Source organism: Perognathus longimembris, chromosome 3, assembly GCF_023159225.1.
Source record: "Perognathus longimembris pacificus isolate PPM17 chromosome 3, ASM2315922v1, whole genome shotgun sequence".
NCBI lineage: Eukaryota > Metazoa > Chordata > Mammalia > Rodentia > Heteromyidae > Perognathus > Perognathus longimembris.
In genome coordinates this window covers 38,992,635-39,012,948 of record NC_063163.1, presented here as the reverse complement: position 1 = coordinate 39,012,948, position 20,314 = coordinate 38,992,635, and the positions used below count along the sequence as shown (strand labels likewise).

At 38.1% G+C, this 20,314-nt stretch overlaps 1 protein-coding gene across 4 annotated transcripts in view; it reads left to right on the top strand.

The window, feature by feature from the left end:
* The window catches only part of Enox1 (ecto-NOX disulfide-thiol exchanger 1), a 520,874-nt gene that overhangs the window by 305,777 nt on the left and 194,783 nt on the right, over positions 1-20,314 (top strand). For all 4 annotated transcript variants that reach the window (XM_048341315.1, XM_048341316.1, XM_048341314.1 and 1 more), the window contains 2 exons: positions 15,002-15,145; positions 16,010-16,147. In XM_048341315.1, the coding sequence (XP_048197272.1) occupies positions 15,076-15,145; positions 16,010-16,147 (208 nt within the window). In that variant the 5' untranslated portion in view covers positions 15,002-15,075. The remainder of the gene's footprint in view (positions 1-15,001; positions 15,146-16,009; positions 16,148-20,314) is intronic.

Here is a 20,314-nt window from a genome sequence, read left to right as displayed (position 1 = left end):
ATATCCAAAAGGTCCCTTGCCCTGGCTGGCCATTGCTATGGATTCTGGGTGCTAGAATAAGACATTAAGATCACACTAAAGTCTTTCCCCTAGTGTGATATTTTGAGCCACATCAGTTTATAAACCAAAATGGCAATGCTACTCCCAAACCCCTGCCATACACCAGCTTCAAATTCCTCATTATTTTGCTGGCAGGTGTACCAAAAGTTAACTGAACCACTATACCAAGAGGGAAAAAAAAATGCAACCACAACAGACTGGAGTACCTGTTTTCTGTTGCTGTGCAGGCGTGCTCAGGAAGATGCCCTTACTGAAGTGTATGCTGCTGCTATGGCTGAGAATATTCCCCTGTGAGGACCATACAAAAGAAATCTGGATTTTTAACTCCCAGCTGTCTGACCATTTTTCCAATCATGTTTTATTTCATTCTGCTTCTCCAAAAGACATTTTTTTTTTTTGTTAGCCCCTCCAATGACTTGTGAGATGAGGATTGAAAGCATAAAGTGAAAAAGCTCAAAAACTGGCCCATAGGGAATCAGTGACAGGAGCCTTCCTCTGATATGCAAATTGTGCTACCAAACTCCCTCCCACATTTTAGAGGAAAGGCCTAGAGAAAGCCATGTTCCTGGATCTGTTCTCAGAGTTTGTGTTTGTCTTCACCAGGAGTGAAAAAGCAGCTGGCAGTAACTCTAATAAGCACACAGTGGGACTCTGACCCAGGCTTATCATGTGATAAGGCAGACTCACATGCTTCCCGTAGCACAGGAATTATAAGTCAGGTTTTCTATTTTATTCAGCTTGTGGCTCCATACTACCTCCCTTTCCTTGTTCACAGTTGTCCACAGTGTGGGAGGAAAGAACTGAATTCCAGGACTTGCCTCCAAGTTAATGGCTACTGTCATGTGATCACTTGTATCAGAGATACTGCATCAGCTCAAAGAAAGAAGTAGATGGACAGAGGATCTAAAGGTGTAAGGAAGAGAGGCAGAACCCTGGCTTCACTTCCTAGCCCAGGGAGCAAAGTCCTAAAAGCCCTTGATGACAATGATGCTTATATCTTTTTATACCCAACTTTTCAGCTTAACACACAGATGTACCTCAATATAAGCAATTGTGAGACAGATTAGAGGGATTCATCTCTACCTGGGGTTTTGGAGTAGGAGTTCAGTGTTGGCAGAGTAGCATTAAATTAAATCAGTGCTAATATTAATTATAAGCCTCGATTATAAGCACTCCTTTAAATAGATGTTCTTGACCTTTAAAAAAGCTTAGATGTTAAGGGCTAGCATGTTTTGAGTTTCAAACTGACAAATGTTAGACGATTCTGTAGTGCCCTAGCTACCTTGGGCAAAGTACTGTGAACCAAGCAGCCTGTCTGGCCACCATCATGTCCCCATGACTTCTTTGACCATCCAATGGACACCTTCAGGAAGCTACATGGCAACCACATCTGCTTGCCGTTAAAGCATGTCTCTCATTCCTGAAGACACTATTCCAGCTATGATTGCTTCCAAACAGTGTGTGCCTGGATTTTTGCCATCATAAGCCTCACTGAACTACAGATGGCCACATGCCCATTTTCATCCAGGCCAGAAGGTGGGCAATTCTCTTAGTGGCTCAGAAGGTGAGCAACTCTCATAGTGGTACGAAGACAGTCCTTTACATGTATGAGGGACCATTCTGTGATGGATGCAAATCTCATCCTTCATAAAGGTCAGTCCTGACAGGTGCAATCCTAGTAGTATATCAGTAAATTTATCCAGAATGTCGTTATAGGAAATTTATTTGCTTTTGCAATAGGGAGGTTCCTAGGAGTTTACAACATTATCGGAAGCTGAAGTCTGGTAGTACTTTTTTTTATTGCTCTTGTTATGTTACTGGAAAACTTCTTAAGCACAAATTCTTCCACATCATTTTCTTGGTATCAAGCATGGTACCTATATATGACAAGTGTTAAATGAAGATGTTTTGAATAAATATATACCCAAGGGATGGGACTAGCTTTTATCACAATAAGACTCACAGGCCTTTCTAGCTTGGATCTTTGTTGAAGGAAACATCAATTTCCCAGATCAGTAACAATACAGGTTAGGATAAGATGAATCTAGGACTCTCATATTCTTCTGACCTTAATGAAATGATCCAAGTGTTAACCTCTTAAACCTTCTTTTTTTTTTCTCTTCTCTTTCTTGCAGTTGAAAAATTGTGTTTCATAGGTGGCTTTGTGTGTATCATTTTTTTTCATGAGATTCAAAGATGTGAGCTGTTTATTAAAATGACATTGAACAGTAAGATGTTTCTCCAGTGAGTGCCTCTGGAGAGAGAAAGGATTGACATTCCCTTTTACTTTATGGACTTCAACTTTGTCTGAACTCATTGCATGTATTAGTTTAAAATTTAAATTTTCCTTATAAAAATGTTAGTTCAGCAGGGTGCCACTGGCTCACACCTGTAATCCTAACTACTTAGGAGGCTGAGATCTGAGGGTTATAGTTCAAGACTAGCCCAGGGAGGAAAGTCCATGAGACCCTTAGTTCCAATTAACCACCAAGAAACCAGAAGTGAAGCTGTGGCTCAAGTGGTAGAGCACCACCAGCCTTGAGAGAAAAAGCAAAACAACAGAGCCCAGGCCCTGAGTTACGCTCCAAAACCAACACACACATACACACACACACACACACACACACACACACACACACTGAGTATTAGTTCATTGATGTGTGCTGAGAGTGAAGAAAACAGTATCGTTACATTTCTGTACAATTCTTACTGCCAGAACCAAGGACTCTCAAAATAGCTGCCAGTTAAGAAAGGCAGCAAAGCTCTTCAAGTGCATATGAATGAAAACTGTGACCCCTTTTGAAGTGGGGCTTGTTGTGGAGATTATACTATGGGAAGTCTGGAAAATAATGGTTTGTGTTGTTTTATGTGAATTATTCATCTGTGGAGTTTATCCTATGTTTACCCATTTGTTAAACTCCTTCTATTGTAGAAGCTATGTGTTAAGTTGATATGTTGGATAAGTATATGAACACATCTACTTCATTGTACAAAGCAATAAAAATCATTATCTCAATTGTCATAATAGTCAAGGCTGGGTGTATATTTGGAGATAACAACCACCACCATTCCCAAATGTCACCACTTCACACATTGCACTACTTAACCACAGTTGCTGGTTATTTCTGAAGTCACCATTTTACAATAAATGTTACCTTGCAATGAACTGTAATATTTAGAATTGCTCCACAATAAAGATATCATAGAACTTGAAGAGCAGCAGATCTTTTTCATTAAGACTGGAAAGAAAAAAAATGATAATGCTAGTGAGAATTCCTTTAAAATATTTGTTTAGGTTGGGTTTAAGCCATCTAGCTGTGAAAATAATAAACTATAGTAGCAATAGCAATATACTATAATTCCCACAAAGCACATTCAGCATAATTTCTTTTTTTATAAATAATAAAGCCCTAAATAAATACGATTACTCTAAGCTAACATGAAATTACAATCAGTACAATGGACTAGAGGTTTCCCTCTCATATCTGTGTTTTCTAAATTCAGTGTTTACTAGCTCCTCTGTTGTCCTCACCCCTCCCTCCTCTTTCCCAGACATACTTAAGTCATCTGTGAGTAAATAACTGGGGATGGCATGTGACCTTGAGCTGAGCCTTGTAAGAAGGTGGGACAGAGACAAAGAGTGCCTTCAAACCGGTGTAGGCAGGGGCAGATTTATGTTTGGAGGCCCAACTGCTGTGTCAAATGTATGAAATACAGTCACATCTGACAATCAGTGTCATTCTGTCTATAGGAATCTGGGACAAGATTTTTATTTCTGAAATTTACTTGCCTGCAACTTATTTTTCATCTAAAACTGTATCTGGTTTCTGCATAATTGTGGAGACTCAGGAGTTTCCGCAAAGTGAAAAGTGCCCCCTCCGACAAATGACTTTCAACTTTCAACAACTTTTATCTGAATGCTGACTTGATCCTAATAGGAAATGTATAGGTATTTAGTTACATCATGATTTGTTTATAACAATCTACTTTCCATCATATGTTGGCACAAGACATTTTCGGATCTCTAGCATTACTGCAGGCTTCTCAAATGCCTGTTTGATAATGCAGTGGAGTTAGACTAACTGAAACATCCTGACAGGCAGATGGACGCTTTGCTTTGGAAGACTAATAGGAAATGAGATACTGTTTGAGGAGCTCCCCCTGTGCAGAAAGATTTCTGTGCAGCTCCTTAGGAACCACATGTCTCCTGTTTTCAGAGAGAACGAGAGAGTATGACTGGGGCCAGGTGGTCATGGTGGGTGTAGTATATTTACAGCTTCTCATAGAAATCCTAGACCAAGATGGAGAGGGAATGAAAAAGCTATTAATTAGACTTGGAATGACAGTGTTTGGCAGCAATGTTCAACCCTGCCTTTGGTGCTAGTGCCTGACTCTGAGCATAATTCCCTGCACAAACATCTGTACAAATCACTGACGTGCAGCCATCTTACTTCTAAAGGTTTCTGGCTATCCAACACAGAATATAAAGACCTTCATTAAAATGAAACCGAATGTTATTATTATGTATACTTATTAAGGCTAGAACTGCCTTTCTGTGCCTCCTAGCCTGCATCTAGAATACCTTGGGACCACACAGGCCTTCCTCCTCTCTAACTCCATCCATTTGGCTTTTGTTGAACATAATCAATAGTACCAGAGCTTTGAAACATTTCCTTAGAATACCCCCTGAAAACTAGAACTTTCATTTGGATTTCTAGCTGAAGTGCATTACCTCAGGCTTTTGTGTTCCTGTGGACTGTCTTAGGGCCCCACAAAGCCCATATCACCCCTATTTGGGTGGGAGAAATAAGGGATGCGCCTGCCCTTGCCTCTTCTGGTGGCAGAGCAAAACCCAGCTGTCATGAAAGCAAGGTCTATGGACCAGGGGAACTCATTGGAGGGGATGTGTCAGGTGGAGTCTTCAAGTCCTGGGGCATCATGACTGCAAGGCTAATGATGTTTATTCACTGGGTTGCAATCACATCATTAGGAGCACATTAGCTTAAAGAGTAACTAACATGTTCTTTGTAACTACTAAAGCCAACAACATTAAGCAAGATGAGCCACTGGTTCAGGCTGGTCAGGGTCAGATCTGAATTTTATTGCAGGTTGGTTTCCTTAGATTAAGGGCTGTAACCAGGGCCTTTTGGAAAACAGAGAACTCATTTACCAGAATTTGCAGCCATTTAAGGATCAGTTATTTACTCACAACAATTAAAATACTTTACTTTGGAGCTTAATAATGTTTCCCATGGTCTGATCAAAGTGGAAAATGAGTACATAATAAAAAAATTGAACAACTAAACAGAAGGAAATAAGTAATGATACATCTATTTTCCTTAATATTCTTTTTGTCCATCCTGTAGAACTTTCCAAATGTGAAAAGGAACAGAGAGTTTAAACCTAGCAGTGGAAACTGCCATACTGACTTTCATAAATTAGTCTCTGATTTACCTAGATGGTAGCTGAAACAGTAAACTTCTTCTGCAGATACTAGTCATTTTTCCCAAGGCCCTGTGTCTCTGCACAAGCAGCAGAATTTGGGTCAGAAATCAGATGTGGCTCTCTTCTCCACATAAAGCTCCAGTGGAGGGAACTTTTCCAGCTGAGGCCGAACAGTTGCCTATAAGAAACATTTCTGGAGATTTTTATAACTGAGAGAAGCAGGAATTGGTGCACTCTTAGCTGTCATTGGAATTTTGAAATCTGTGCTCTGTGAAGGTGGATATATTTGTTCTGAATCCTAGGAACTCAGAAAAGTTTGCCTCAAGTGCGACTCTTGTAGTGTTGATGGATCTAGCCTTAGGTTTACAGCCGATATTGCTTCCTTTAATAACTCACTCACTAGTATCCCTGAGTAATGATAACTTTTGGAGACAAGTACATGTTGGAAGGTAGAAGAGAACAACAACGAAGGACAATTGATTGTGAATGAGAATGATTGGCGCCCATTAATGAAAGGAGTTGAGTCATTACACAGCTTATGAGTACTCTAAAGTACAATATTGCCCTTCCCAGAAGATTTTGGAATGGTTTGAATGTGGAAAGCCCTGGATTACAAAAACAACATACCTACATCAAGAATTAAAAGTTATATACTTTCACAATGGCATCCAGGCCTGTTTTCTTTTGTAAGAGATGTAAGTTTTCCTCAAGGTCTCAAGATTGCTCTTCTGTCATTTGTTCAGTTTACAAATATAAAGTTTACCCTTTGTTAGAAGCAAAGTTTTCTTGAGAAAATTAATTTCATCTGTTATATTTCACACACATACAAGCATACACACTTATGGAATGTTATTTTTCTGTGTCAGAAAGATAATTGTCTTTATCCTTCTATTTATGTTAGTTTACTTACATGGGTAAATTTCTGGCAAATTTAGTTACTGTGTTTTCATGGTTGCATGGTTGGAAAAATACTTTGTCTTTTCCCCCTCTGTATGTTGGTGTGTCTTGTCTTTCTGTGTCCCTTGCTTTTTCATGGCAGATATGTCATAGGTAAAACTTTATCTACCCAGCAGCCATTCTCTCCCTAAAACAGAAGAAAGATGAGCTATAGTTTAGAATTGGCTTCTTAACTAAACAGTGTGTGTGAGTGTGTGTGTGTGTGTCTATGTATGTGTATGTGTTGGATACAATCACAGACCCGCAGTGAAATTTTGTGTTTTGTTTTTTTGTTTTGTTTTGTTTTGTTTTGTTTTTGGCCAGTACTGGGCCTTGGACTCAGGGCCTGAGCACCATCCCTGGCTTCTTCCCGCTCAAGGCTAGCACTCTGCCACCTGAGCCACAGCGCCCCTTCTGGCCGTTTTCCATATATGTGGTGCTGGGGAATCGAACCCTGAGCTTCATGTATAGGAGGCAAGCACTCTTGCCACTAGGCCATATTCCCAGCCCTGAAATTTTGTTTTTAACAACTGGCCAAATGCTTTTCATCTTTTGTGACACATGTCAAATTGAAACTTTCCCTTTCTTCCAGTGATTTCATTTCTTTATTACACATGCATGCCTTTGTTGCACTAATGTATTGCTTAATGGATGTTGAGATGCAGCTATTTATAGATTTGGGCTCATTCAAAGAGCAGCTGCAAGTATTCTCACAAAAGAGCATCACTGTAACCTGCTTGTGACCCTGCACTGGCTGCTGGAGGTATGGGATCTTAAATCCAAGCAAATGACTTGTTAAGTGCACCAACGCTTATTTTATAATCTCTGACAGATTTTTCTAAAGTTGTTTTCTTTGACACTTCAAGCTCATCTGCATTCAAGTTTCCAAGAGACATTTTCTTTCTTTGCAGTTTCTAACTTTCAGACATCTTAAGTGTTGGGATTGAATCCTGGAAATGAACATTTTGGTTGGTGCTATTCATATATTCCTTCTTTTTTTCCTTCTCCTCCACTTTTATTTCCTTTCTCCTTTTCATGTACAAATTCACTTGGAAAAATACTATAATATTTACATTTATGTGGAATTTGAAATACTTTATAAATATATTAATTACACAGAGAGAGAGCGAGCAAGAGAGACCTTGCTACATTCCATGTGCCATGATTGCTAGCTATAAGGACTACAAAAATAACTTATATCCTTTATTATCTAACCTTAAGTTGACTAGGGAGATGAGCAGCAAGTAAGAATATGGCCTGACCTCTTTGGGGACAGAGGAAGGCTCAGAATACTACTTATAGGAGCACAGAGGCAGGTAAGTGGAGCTCCTGAGTCTTCCTAGCACAAAGGAAAACTGAAAAGCTGCTTAGAATAGGAATTCTACTTCTCCTCAGGTGTGCTGTCAGGTGATGAATGTCAAAATGTGATGCTTTTGAAAGGAATCAGTGATTTTTATAAATACATGAATAAGGAGTTTCTATATTAAAACTCTTTCTGACTTCATAAATTTCATAGTGATATTGTAAAATACAGAATGATGTAGAGTTCTTCCCTTCCTCAATTCATTTCTTCATATATAGAACTTCTACACATGCCATTTCGAAGAGGTGACTTTTCTTATATCATGAAGGGCCTCTAAGCATTATTAGATACAATATTCCTATTCTCACTCAGAAATACCCACTTTATATGTCCTATCTTAATCTCTTTTTCCAATCATAAGTGCTATCACTTGCTGTTAATCAGCTGATCATAATTATCAATAATTAATCAACACCCTATATATCTAACAGACTTGGAAAATTTTAATCATGTAGGATCTTAAATTCGGAAAATTTTACATTTTATCATGTAGGATCTTAAATTCTCTCCATTATCAGCTACCTCTTCATTATCATCATTAAATTTCCCCAACATTCAAAGGCCTTGCTGGGCCATTGGGGCTCACAGCCATAATCCTAGTTATTAAGAAGGTTGAGATATGAGGGTTGTGGCTTGACACCAGCCTGGGTAGAAAAGTCCAACAGATTCCATTTCCAATTAAGTAGCAAAAATCCACTCAAGTGGTAGATACAGTACCAGGTGACCACACAAGCTGAGCAAGTGTGAGCCATGAGTTCAAACTCTAGTACTAGAAGAAGAAAAAATTACTCCTAAGAATTAAGGAGTACTATAAACTTGACTAACATTTCTACAGAAGGAATAGAAGGAACATTTACATTGTATACTTGCAATGAGCCCACTGAACAAGTACTTTAGTCACTTATCTTCTCTGTAGTCACGCATGTTGATGGATGATCACCAATCACATCTCTGTTTCCTTTCAAGGCAGTCTGCTTTTGTCTTTTCTTTTATCACATTCTACAGAGCAATTCTACTCTGCCCCTAACCTTGTAGATTCCTCTCAACTCATTGATTAGTAAAATGAAGTACTCAGTAGTTAACAGAACCCAGTGTCCTGAAAAGCCTACATACTAACTCTCTGCGGTAACTAGAGCAAATCCTTTGTGGACAGGTAACAGTGAAAGTTTTACCAAGCAGATGAAAGACACTAAGCTTTCTAGTTGGTTTTCTATGGGAAGATTGTCCTACACTTCTGGTTGAAAACAGAGATGTTTCCTTATTATTTTCATTGACAGTTACTTAATGCTAATACATAAGAGAGATTTTAATAGTATTTTCTACTTTTTTAATCTGTTGAACATTCTATAAGCTCCAATGACTATGCTACCAATTACATGAAGTCCAAAGTTAATATTTTCATAGTGATAGCAGAGTGAACTTTGGATGGAAAACCATCTTCCTTTTCAACATAAATATTAACCATGGAATACCCATGAAGAATTCCTACAAAACAAGGTTTCAGACATCACATAAAATAAATTTACTTTCCTATCAATTCTTTTCTGATATTAGTAACTCTATTTCTCTCATTATGATTGTTACTAAACTAGCCATAAACCTAAGGAATTAGATCCAGTAAAGTCATTTTTAATTAAACATTCAGCAGCTATCTAACAGAATCTTACGTTTCATGGACCAGAATGGGTAGGCTTTTATTATTCCAAATATATGTGTCCTTGGTACCTGTAAGAGATGAAGAGGACTAGGAGTCCTATTAGTAAAAGAGGGAGTAACCTGTGTCCTTTGAAGTGCAAGTAGTATTTTCATAGGCTTTTTGGGTAATTTAAAAAAGTATTGGCCCCATTGTTACATTCCAGTGAAATACTGGGCATAAATACATCTTGTTGAATGGTTCTGAAACATGAGATCGATTGTGTGCTTAAGTGCATCTTGAATAAAAAGAACAATGTAAGATCCACCCTTTGGGAGGGTTGCATGCAGATGCCCCCCACCTGTTTAAGTCTGTGCAGTACCTGTGTTACCTAGGTAACTGGCACACCTGGAGGCAGTTACCTCCTCCTCCTCTGAGGTCACATCCAATCCACTTAGCCATATCTCCCACCTTTTCCTATATAATCCAGCTCAACACGATCCTCACTCTATTTCTTTTTCTCTCTTGCTCTTTTCTCTCTTTTTGCCTTCTTCCTTTCCTTCTGCCTCCCCACGACTCCTTCTTGTGTGGCCAGCAGTTTGCTTTCTCCCAATAAACTCCTTTCTGCCTGGACCATGTGGCGGGTTTCCTTTCTGGCAGACCTTACAAACAGGTTAAACTGGTGCTTGTGGCTCATTTCTGTAATCCCAGTCAGGAGGCTGAGATCTGAGGATCATGGTTTCAAGCCAGTCTGGGCAGAAAAATCCCTGTGAGACTCTTATCTCCAATTAACCACTCAAAAACCAGAAGTGAAGCTGTGGCTCTAAGTGGTAGAAGTCTAGCCTTAAGAAAAAGAGGTTAGGGAAAGTACCCGGATCCTGAGTTCAAACCCCGGCACTGAGAAGAAAAAAAATACAAAAAAGTTCAGTGTTCACTAAACCATAAGCAAAACTACTTTTGTACCTGACATTTTATATATCTGACTGTTTATCATCACATATCAATAAAACCTGTAAATACAAGCTGCCAATTTCATAACTGGTCATACATCTCATAGAAAGGTGTTTTGTTTTGTTTCTTCCCAGTCCTGGGGCTTGAACTCATGGCCTGGTACTGTCCCTGAGCCTCTTTGTGCACAAGGCTAGCATTCTACCACTTGAGCCACAGAGCTACTTCCACGTTTTTCTGAGTAGTTTATTAGAAATAAGAGTCTCAGGGAAAACATGGAGTCTGTATTTCTTTAGGTCTGGCTTACTTCACTTAATATGATTTTTTCAGGTATTTCCATTTCCTTAAAATGAGGCAGTGTCATTCTTTCTGATGGAAGCATAGAATTCCATTGTGTATATATACCACATTTTCTTGATCCATTCATATACTAAGGGGCATCTGGGTTGATTCCATATCTTAGCTATGGAAAAAAATAATGCTGCAATGAACATGGTTGTGCTGATAGCTTTAGTAAGGCCTTGTTTGTGGTCATTTGGGTAAATGCCCAGAAGTTGGATTGCTGGGTGATAGGGGAGCTCTATGTTTAGTCTTTCGAGGAACCTTCATACTGCTTTCCAGAGTGGTTGGACAAGCTTACACTCCCCACAACAGTGTAGTAACGTTACCTTTTGGCCACATCTCCACCAGCATCTTGATAATGGCCATTCTAACCAGTGTAAGGTGGAATCTCAATGTTGGTTTGATTTGCATTTCTTTTATGTCCCGAGATATTGAGCATTTCTTCATGTGTCTATTGACCATTCTTATTTCCTCTTCACAGAAGTCTCTCTTTAAGTTTTTAGCCCACTTTTTAATGGGGGTGGATGTTTCTTTGAGGATTTGCTTTGGGGAATTTAATTTTTTAGGTTCCGAGTATATTTTAGATATGAAATCCTTGTCTATTATAAGGCTAGTAAAGACCTTCTCCTATTCTGTGGGCTTTCTGTTTGCTAGATATGTCCTTTGTCATGAAGAAGCTCTTCAGTTTAATGCAATCCCATTGGTCCAAATGAGGTTTTTCTTTGTTGTTGTTTTTAATGTACTGAGTGAAGTTATTTCTTTTTTTTCCCATTTTTTCCTTTTGTTTATCCTCTGTTGTCATTGTATTTGATTTTGGCACCCTGTGCCTTGTATATACATTTATCTGAATTGGGGAAGGGTAGGGGAACATAAAATGGTGAGATAAAGGACAAACCAATGCAACAGTGATACTCACAGGACAATATGTTGGAAATGAACTTTACAACTGCTGGGAGGAAAGTGGAAGAAAAATGGGGGAGGGGCTAACAATGTTTCACAAGAAATGTACACATTACCTTACATATGTCACTGTAACCCCTCTGTACATCATCTTGACAATAATTTTTTTTTTAAAAAAAACACAAGAGTCTCATGGGCTTTCCTGCCCAGGATGGCTTCAAACCATCATCTTCAGATCTCAGAAAGGTTTTTGAACTTGAATAGGAAGAAAAAAAATCTAGAGGAAAAAAAATCATGTATATTTTAAGTGACATTATTTTTTAAAGGAATTGTAGAGAAAAATATCCTGCTACAATTTAGGTGTGGCTCAGAAAACTAGGGCAACACTTACTTTTAGAAATATCAAGTGTTATTCACTGTTTTATAATTAATTACATAATTATCCACTAGAACACAAAGATCCCAGGGTACCTTAATGGAAACACTACACTTGCAAATAAAATAATAATAATTATCGCCTACCATATTCAAAGTGCTTTATTAGCTATAATTTTTAACTCCCCACATCTCTGTGTGTAAATAAACATCATTACAAAAATCTTTTCTATAGTGTAGAAATAAGAAAAAACGCAGGCAGATAAATTGATTCGAATGATAAATTAGGCATTGTAGTCTTGAATCATTTAAAGAGGCAGATATTCAATAGGAACAATAGATGTTAGTTGAGTACAAAAATAGCTCTTGCAGCTATTCATAAATTACCTGGTAGTAATTAATTATAAATCTCACCTTTCTTCCAAGTCTTGTGACAAAATTAATTTTCATTTTGTAAACAATGTCATGGCAGTCTTGAGACTATTAGAAATGATGAGGGATGTGACCCAGCTTATCTTAGAGACCCTATGCTAGGTATGTGCTGGACACATGATGTATGTCATTAAAACTTACATTGGAGATTGGAAGGGATGTAATAAGTTGCATGTCATGGAGTTCAATTAGGGGATAAATCAAGGTTTACAAACCACATTTCCCAATGGAGCAAAGTGGTTTGTTTTTTTTCCCAATGAAATAGGAACAGTTTGTTAAGGTGGCCAAGAAAAGTGTAGGAAGGAGCTATGAGTTTCCAAGACACTTGATGTCCCTGTGTAACATGACCTTAATCCAGTGAGAAGTACCACTGGAACAGTTACAGAGCCAAGGAAAGTAAATACCATCTCTAAAATACTGTGGCAAAAAGTCAAGGTGAAATGTGGCCGGAGAGGCACAAATCATAAAGCCTACAAAGTGAAGGGATGTTCTCTGATACAATGTTCCAGAACTGCAGACTCATTAGACAGAAAAAAAGAAAAAAGCAAAAAAAAAAATGTGATTGATGCACATTTGGAGAGTTCTGAGCTAGAAGGAAGCCAGCCAACTACACTTCATTTGGAAGATAAGTAAGACAAATAGTGACCTTGCAATGATCCAAGACAGCTCGACTACAGGGCCATTTAAGAAAAGAATGAGCACATGCTAGCCTGTCTCTGCCTTGGTGCTCTGCAATAGTTGGAGTAGAGAGAGAAAAGTGCTTTGAGGTTTAATCATAGAAAGAGTGCTGGCAAATGGACAGCTACAGGGCAGACATTTAGGTTAGCTCTGTTTTTCTTATGCTATTGAATTCATTTTCTGTGGTAAGAATCTCTGTCTGATTCTCCTATTGCTTGAAGTAATTGAGGCTTAATACAGAAGCACATACTGAGTTTGTTTGGGTAGTAAGAGTTTCACAGCCAGGTATGATGTATGTGTTGTGTGGACAGTTTACTTCCAAAGTTGGACCTGTTCACACTGCTGGATGATAGATGATGGGGAAAAATAAATCACAATGTTACTCTTCTCCTTTTTGGAGGCTAATGATCTGCTGAATCCATGGAAATCTGTCCTCCTGAATCACCTACTCCTGAGATACTGAGACCTAGGCTTCCATTTGAATTGAATTTATGCTCAATTGTCAAGCACCATTTCAGTATTCTAGGGATTGTTGATTCTTGGATCTAAATATCAACAAAATACAAGCACACACACCAACTTTACCAAACTTCATACAAGGTACACTTGATGAACAATCATTTAATTGTAAAAATGTCATTAACAGAAGCAAGGCTCTGAAAAAAACAAAAACGTATTTCTACCCAAATAAAGACAAATGTTTAAACTTAGCCTTATATCCTTATATCAGCTCTCCTTAAGGTCAGACTTTTCAAATCTCTTGTCTAGGTGGTGAACTGGTGCAGGTACATTTAAAAACCAGAACCTGCGCCAGGCGCCAGTGGTTTGTGCCTATAATCCTATCTACTCAGGAGGCTGAGATCTGAGGGTTGTGGTTCAAATCCAGCCTGTGAGACTCTTACATCTGATTAACCACACAAAAGCTGGAGGTGGCACTGTGACTCAAATGGCCAAATGCTAATCTTGAGCACGAAGTAGGACAGCACCCAGGCCCTGAGTTCAAGCCCCAAAACCAACAAAACCAAATAATCAAACAACAACAAAACACTGGAACATGTGAATGTTCTGGGTTTGCATTTATGAGTGGAGAGAAGGCATAGTGTTTTACAGGCAATACTGAAAGGCCTTTTATAACTCTACTTGGAATGTTATGGTTATATATATTATATATATATTAGAAAAAGACTTTAGTGAATAATAAAAATACATACATATGGATTATGTGTGTATGTGCTTAGGAGAGCTGTGAAGTTCTGAGTAAAATTCAGACCAAATATTGGCTAAAGTTGTCATTCCATACAACTGAAAAGACAAATGATTTTCCTTTTGCACCTCAGTCCTCTAGATTTCTTTTACAGACAGTATATTCTTCCATGGGGCTTTTTCTGACTATTGTAGCTCACATTCCCTCCTTTGCTGGCCTCACACTAAAAGAGTTCTTCCTCTTTTTTCCTCTGACTATTGTTCCTCTCTGAGTATATTTCACAGACAACAGTCACCCAAAATAGCATCAATTAATTTTTTAACTTAAAAGGAATCACCTTGGTCTTAGTCTGCATTCTCCATTGATTTGCAGTGTATAGGAAAACCTGTGCCAGGACTGATAAGCTATGAACACGTTCAGGAGGAGGGAATACATGTATGCACTTACAGATGGTTCTGTTTACCAAGCCAGCCGGATGTTAGGTGAGAGGATGAACAGGTTGACCCATGGCATTCCAAGAAACTGGCAGAACCACCAGACAGGAGAGGCAGGAAACAGTTTTCTTTCTATCTGCAATGGCTGGAAGTTGCTTTTCATTGTTTCTGTGTGTGTAGCATTTGATATGTGAAGTTCTGTCTGAGTTGATTTCTTAGGTTTCTCACTACTCTTCTATCCCCTTTTGTAGAATCTGATGATCTCAGAAGGGACCCTGCATTCAGCCATCACAGCGCTCCTGCCTCCCAGGATGTGTGTCATTCAATGGTAGATGCAGGACGAGTTGAGAGTATCACCCAGCGTTCCCAGGAACTTCCTCAGATGATGGCTGCAGGTAACTGACACTGGATACCACAGCACATGAAGAAGGCTTTTTGCCTTCTGGTTGGGAAAAGCTTGTCTGACTGTGGAAGTAGACATTGAATCAGAGGACACGGCCCTGAAAAACAGCCAGGCTGTGAAATTCATGATAAGCCAACAGCATTACTTCAAATCTAACATATTCTATTTTTTAAAAGCTCTATACCACTTATAGTAATTTTTATTGGTTTTTATGAAAGCCAGTGCCTACAAGAAATACTTTGGAAAAGTCACTTTTCCTTAGTGAAAAGCTTTCAAAGGAAGGAAGATGTGACAATCAGGACAGTGCTGAGCCTTGGCAACTGTTTTCCTTCTTTGTATTATTTTTCTTGTATTTAAGGAGTTGTATAAAGGGATTTCAATTCAACATAACATTTTATTATAAGTACAGTGTATTTTGATCACTAGATAGGTTAGAAGGCGTGCCTGGTCCAGAATTACTCCTGGAAACAGATGCATTTATTTTTCCTGAGTCTACTCAGGTGATTTGCTTATTATTACTAGGAGAGTACTGCTGCTTTGTCCCTTGACCTTACCACTTAACTAATGATATTTCATCCACAGAAGGAAGCAGTTCTTTTTCTTTTTTTCTTCAGAAGTATCTCCTAAATGGAATACTGATTATAATACAAACTACATGTCATAAAGTTAACTCTCAGAAAGTGTTTAGGAAAGCTTTATGTTTATGTCTGAAGGGGGAAAGGTGCTGTATAGTATATTGCTTTATTCTTATGGTTTGGGAATGTGAGAAATGTAGCCTTCTATGTCTAAAAAAAATGGAATTTTCTTTAAAGCTTTTTGCCTGTCGACCCTAAGACAGAGTTTGCTTTCTCCACAGCGGCTGATGGTTTGGGGAGCATAGCAATAGACACAACCCAGCTCAACATGTCTGTGACAGATCCAACAGCCTGGGCCACAGCCATGAACAACTTGGGCATGGTTCCCGTGGGGTTGCCTGGACAGCAGCTTGTGTCTGGTAAGTTTTCTCTTGGTTTCAGAGACCCTTGGGGTCTGCCAAAGGGTGAGGATGACAGGTGTCCGGTAATCTCCCAGCGCAGTGGGTGTTGGACATGTGCTTTGGTTTGTGATTGGGGCATGTGTGGCAGAATCTTTTAGGGATTTTTGTACTCCCAACCTTGCTCTCCTGCCTAACAGCTGTTGTCAGAGGCAGTCGGCATCTCTCTGCCATAGTCTTGTGACATCAATTGCATTTTCATATTGGTAAACAAAGTGGCTAATACTTTCCATTTGGAGAGCTCAGTCTTGTACATTCTCCCATTTTATTGCTGTTTTTGCTTGAGATAGATAACTATATGATTTTGTCACTGTTCCTGTTAATGATCCCATACTGCAAGGACAAAAATAGAAATCCACGTGTGAAGTAACTTTTCCAGCACTGAGGTGACAGATAGAAACTAAGTTCAAGTGACATGAAATGCTACATTTTCTGTCCACCACTCTCTGGAATAGTAATACAACGTAATCAATAAATAACATGTTTAGAAATATCACCGCATCAAAGGTCATTTAAAGACTGAGCCATTTCATTTGACACGTGTTCACTGAAAAGTTTATATGTGGGTTGTAAAAAGTGATTTGGAACATAGAACATATATATTTTTTTCCTGAGAAGCATGGCTATCTAAACTGGAAAAGAGCCTGATAATAAGACTAAAAAATAATGTAGATCAGGTGGTATGTAGCACAGACCAGGACAAACATGTATGGTTGTTTCCAGATTGATCACTGGGGCTCTGAGGGACAGGTTATGTCTGTGGAGATAAATCACATCTACATGTTGGCTACACAGTCATTTCTTTACTCAACATATACCTTCCTAGCTCCCCTGCCCTCAAAGCAAGGGTTAATTGGTGAACAAGCAGAAATGGTCCTTGCTTTCCCAGGACTTGCAATAGAGAAGTGACAGTGAAGTAGGTTAAGTAGGTTGAAGTCTTGGTTGCAACAGTTCCCTTTGGAACAACATGCTATATGAGAGTAGATAGTATGTATTAGGCTAGTTGCCTTTGGGATGTTATTAAGTTCTGTCCACAAACCTATGCACTTAGTACTTTCTTTCCTTTGCTTTCTTTCTCCTACGTGTGTGTGTTTGTGTGTGTGTGTGCGTGTGTGTTGTTCCAAGTATAACTAGTGAGAGATGAAAAGTTATCAATACTTAGTATGTGTATGTGATTAGTATGTATATGTGAATACATATACATACATACACACAACATTTTAAATTCCAGCCTCACACTTGTTAACTATGTAGGTACTTTAATACTTGAGCTGCATTCTCTCACCCCCATTTTTTTTTTTTTTGCTTTAGTGTTCAGCTTAGATTTTGTGTTTTGTCTTAGATCTTCATCTTCCTACTTCTGCCATTCATGTAGCTAGGCTTGCTGGAGTATATCACCGTGTCTGGCCCTATTTAAAAAATATTTTTAATAAGGCAAGAAGACAAACAATTCCAAAAGCAATACTTACAAAACTATTTGGTGTAAAGCAACTATACAACTACTAGGGAGGGAGAGGGAAAGGGGGAGGGGGAGGGGGGAAATGAGGGAGGAGTTAACAAGTTGAACAAGAAATGTACTCACTGCCTTACATATGAAACTGGAACCCCTCTGTACATCACTTTGACATTAAAGGGGGAAAAAACACAAAAAAATAAGACAAGATATGAGGGTAGGTAGGAGATAAGAAAACCAAGAACAGAAAAAAAGATAAAGTTTGAATTATAAAACATATACTTAGGATATGTATACAATTCTTCAAAATGCTCTAGTAGGCATATAATGGAAGATTGCTCTGTGGGGGCATACTAATAAATGGCATTTTCTGTAGATTACACAGGTGGTTATTACATAGGCCCTATTCTCAAAAGCATGTCTGGACAAATACTTTCTTCTGATATGCAAAAGTAAGGCTTGTATTTTTCCAGGTTTTCCCAGATGCCTAATTGAAATATTCAAATATCAGAAATTATTCTTGTCTCACCTCTCGTTTCTCTCAGAAAGTATTGTATGACTTCTACATTAAGCCAAACCTTCAATAACTCATTATTTTTTCCTTATGATTTTTAAGTCTTCTGACATTTTAACTGTGACCAATTTATGATTTTTCCCAGCAACTTACCATGAAAAGAATTACAGCCCTACTCATTATAAAAGATTTACTGTATCTACTCTGAATTACATTTTCTCTTTTCTGTATTATCCAAACTGGCTTTTGAGCCTTTCGGGATCTCTCTGGGCTCTCCTTCCTCCTTTACCCTGTCTGACAGTAGGACTTGTCTTTGCTTTGTTCTCAGGGCTACTTAGCCAGAAATGCTGGTTGAACTGGCTGCTAGTCCAGTCTTGTGTTTGTTAGTATTTATGTATTTTCTCCCACTCTTTTTTCTATGCAACCTTTTCTACCACAATGAATATAAAAATGCTATATTTTGCATTTTTATTAGCATCTTAAACTATTTTTTTCATTTGTACTTTGGTATTTAAATTTTTAAATGAGTCATCAGATAAATCATTCCCAGTTTATTTAGCCACTTGATGTTTTCGTTTATTGTTTCTCCCTTTTCACTCTCCAATATGTTACTATCATTTAAGTAGTTGTACAAAGGAGTCGTCATTTAACAAAAGAGTTTATGAATATAATGCACCTTGATCAATGTCACTCCTTTCAACATTGTCGCCCATCATTCCCCTACATACCCCTTTCCAAGCTCTTAATTTTGGAGGCTAAACATTGGATTCTTGACTACATTCTCCCTCTCATCTCCTTCTTTGTCAACTCCTTCTCCCTTGACCCCACCTCACCCTGTTCAAATACCTACTTCCTTATGTTCTGTTTTGTTAAACATTGACTTTGCCTTCTAAGGAATTACATTATTTGAGTCCTCCCTGAATGTACTGTATTTCAGTTAATAATTTGCATACACTGGCATACCACCCAACATATTTACTTATAAGTTTATAAGCTAAATCTAGCTTCTACACTGGCTCTCTGGGCCTGACTTACTTAACATAGTTTTTTCCAGGACTTTCTTTACAAATGCTACAATATCACTCTTTTTGATGGATGAGTAAAAATATGTATATATACCACTCTTACTAGCCAAGTTTCTTAGAGAAATCAATCTCTCTCAGCATATAAAAGCATTTTACTTTTTCTTTGACATAGTAATCATATTTTTATGGAATTGATATGCAACTCAAATGGGATAACTTATGAAAAATTCACAAAACCCATGTGTCTGTTGTAAACAATTACTAAATGGTAGCTCTTTCTTTTCCCAAACAAATAATATCACTGTGAACATGTTTAAGCATAAGACCTTTTTTAAGCACTTAGGATTATTTCCCTTGAGTATATCCCTACATGGAGAACTAGCAGGTCAAAAAAAGAAACATTTTAATCTTTCTTGTTATATACAATTGATTTTTCCCTAAACTAGATGTACTAACTATTTCTTCACTTGATATTCCAAAGATGACATTGTATTTTGTCTTTCATTCTTTTATGATTTGAGACCTCTATGCTAAATTCTTGGTCTAGTGAATGGTGGCACTATTGGGAAGTAGTAAACCTTAGGAGTGGTGGCTTGGCTGAAGGAAGTTAGATCATTGAAGGTTGGCCCTTGATAGGATAGGAGAGTCATTGCCCCATCCTTTCCTATCTCTTAGCTTCGTAGCTACCTCTAGGTAAAGAGCTCTAGTTCTACATGAGCTCCTAGCATGATCTTATCCCATACCACAGGCCCAAAGTGATAGAGCCAAGTGACCATGGACAGAGTCTCTCAGACCCTGAGCCCAGATCAGTATTTCTTCCTTTTCAATTGGTTATCTCTGGCTTTATGTTGCAGTGACAGACTAACATAATTTGTTCTTTTATTGTTTCCACTTTATTTCCTATTCATATTTCTTATTGGTAAGTAGGTTATTCTCATCCTGTATTTATTTATCAGAGAGAATTCTAGGTAATTTTTTTGAATGGACATATATTTGGTTATTTGTTACACATTGTAATCCTTAATTTCTATTACCTAAAAAATATTTATCTGGTCTGTTTTTTACTCCTTCGTGTTATTTCTTTTCAAATATTGTTTCCTTAATGTGTTCTTTAATTGCATTTATGAATACAAATG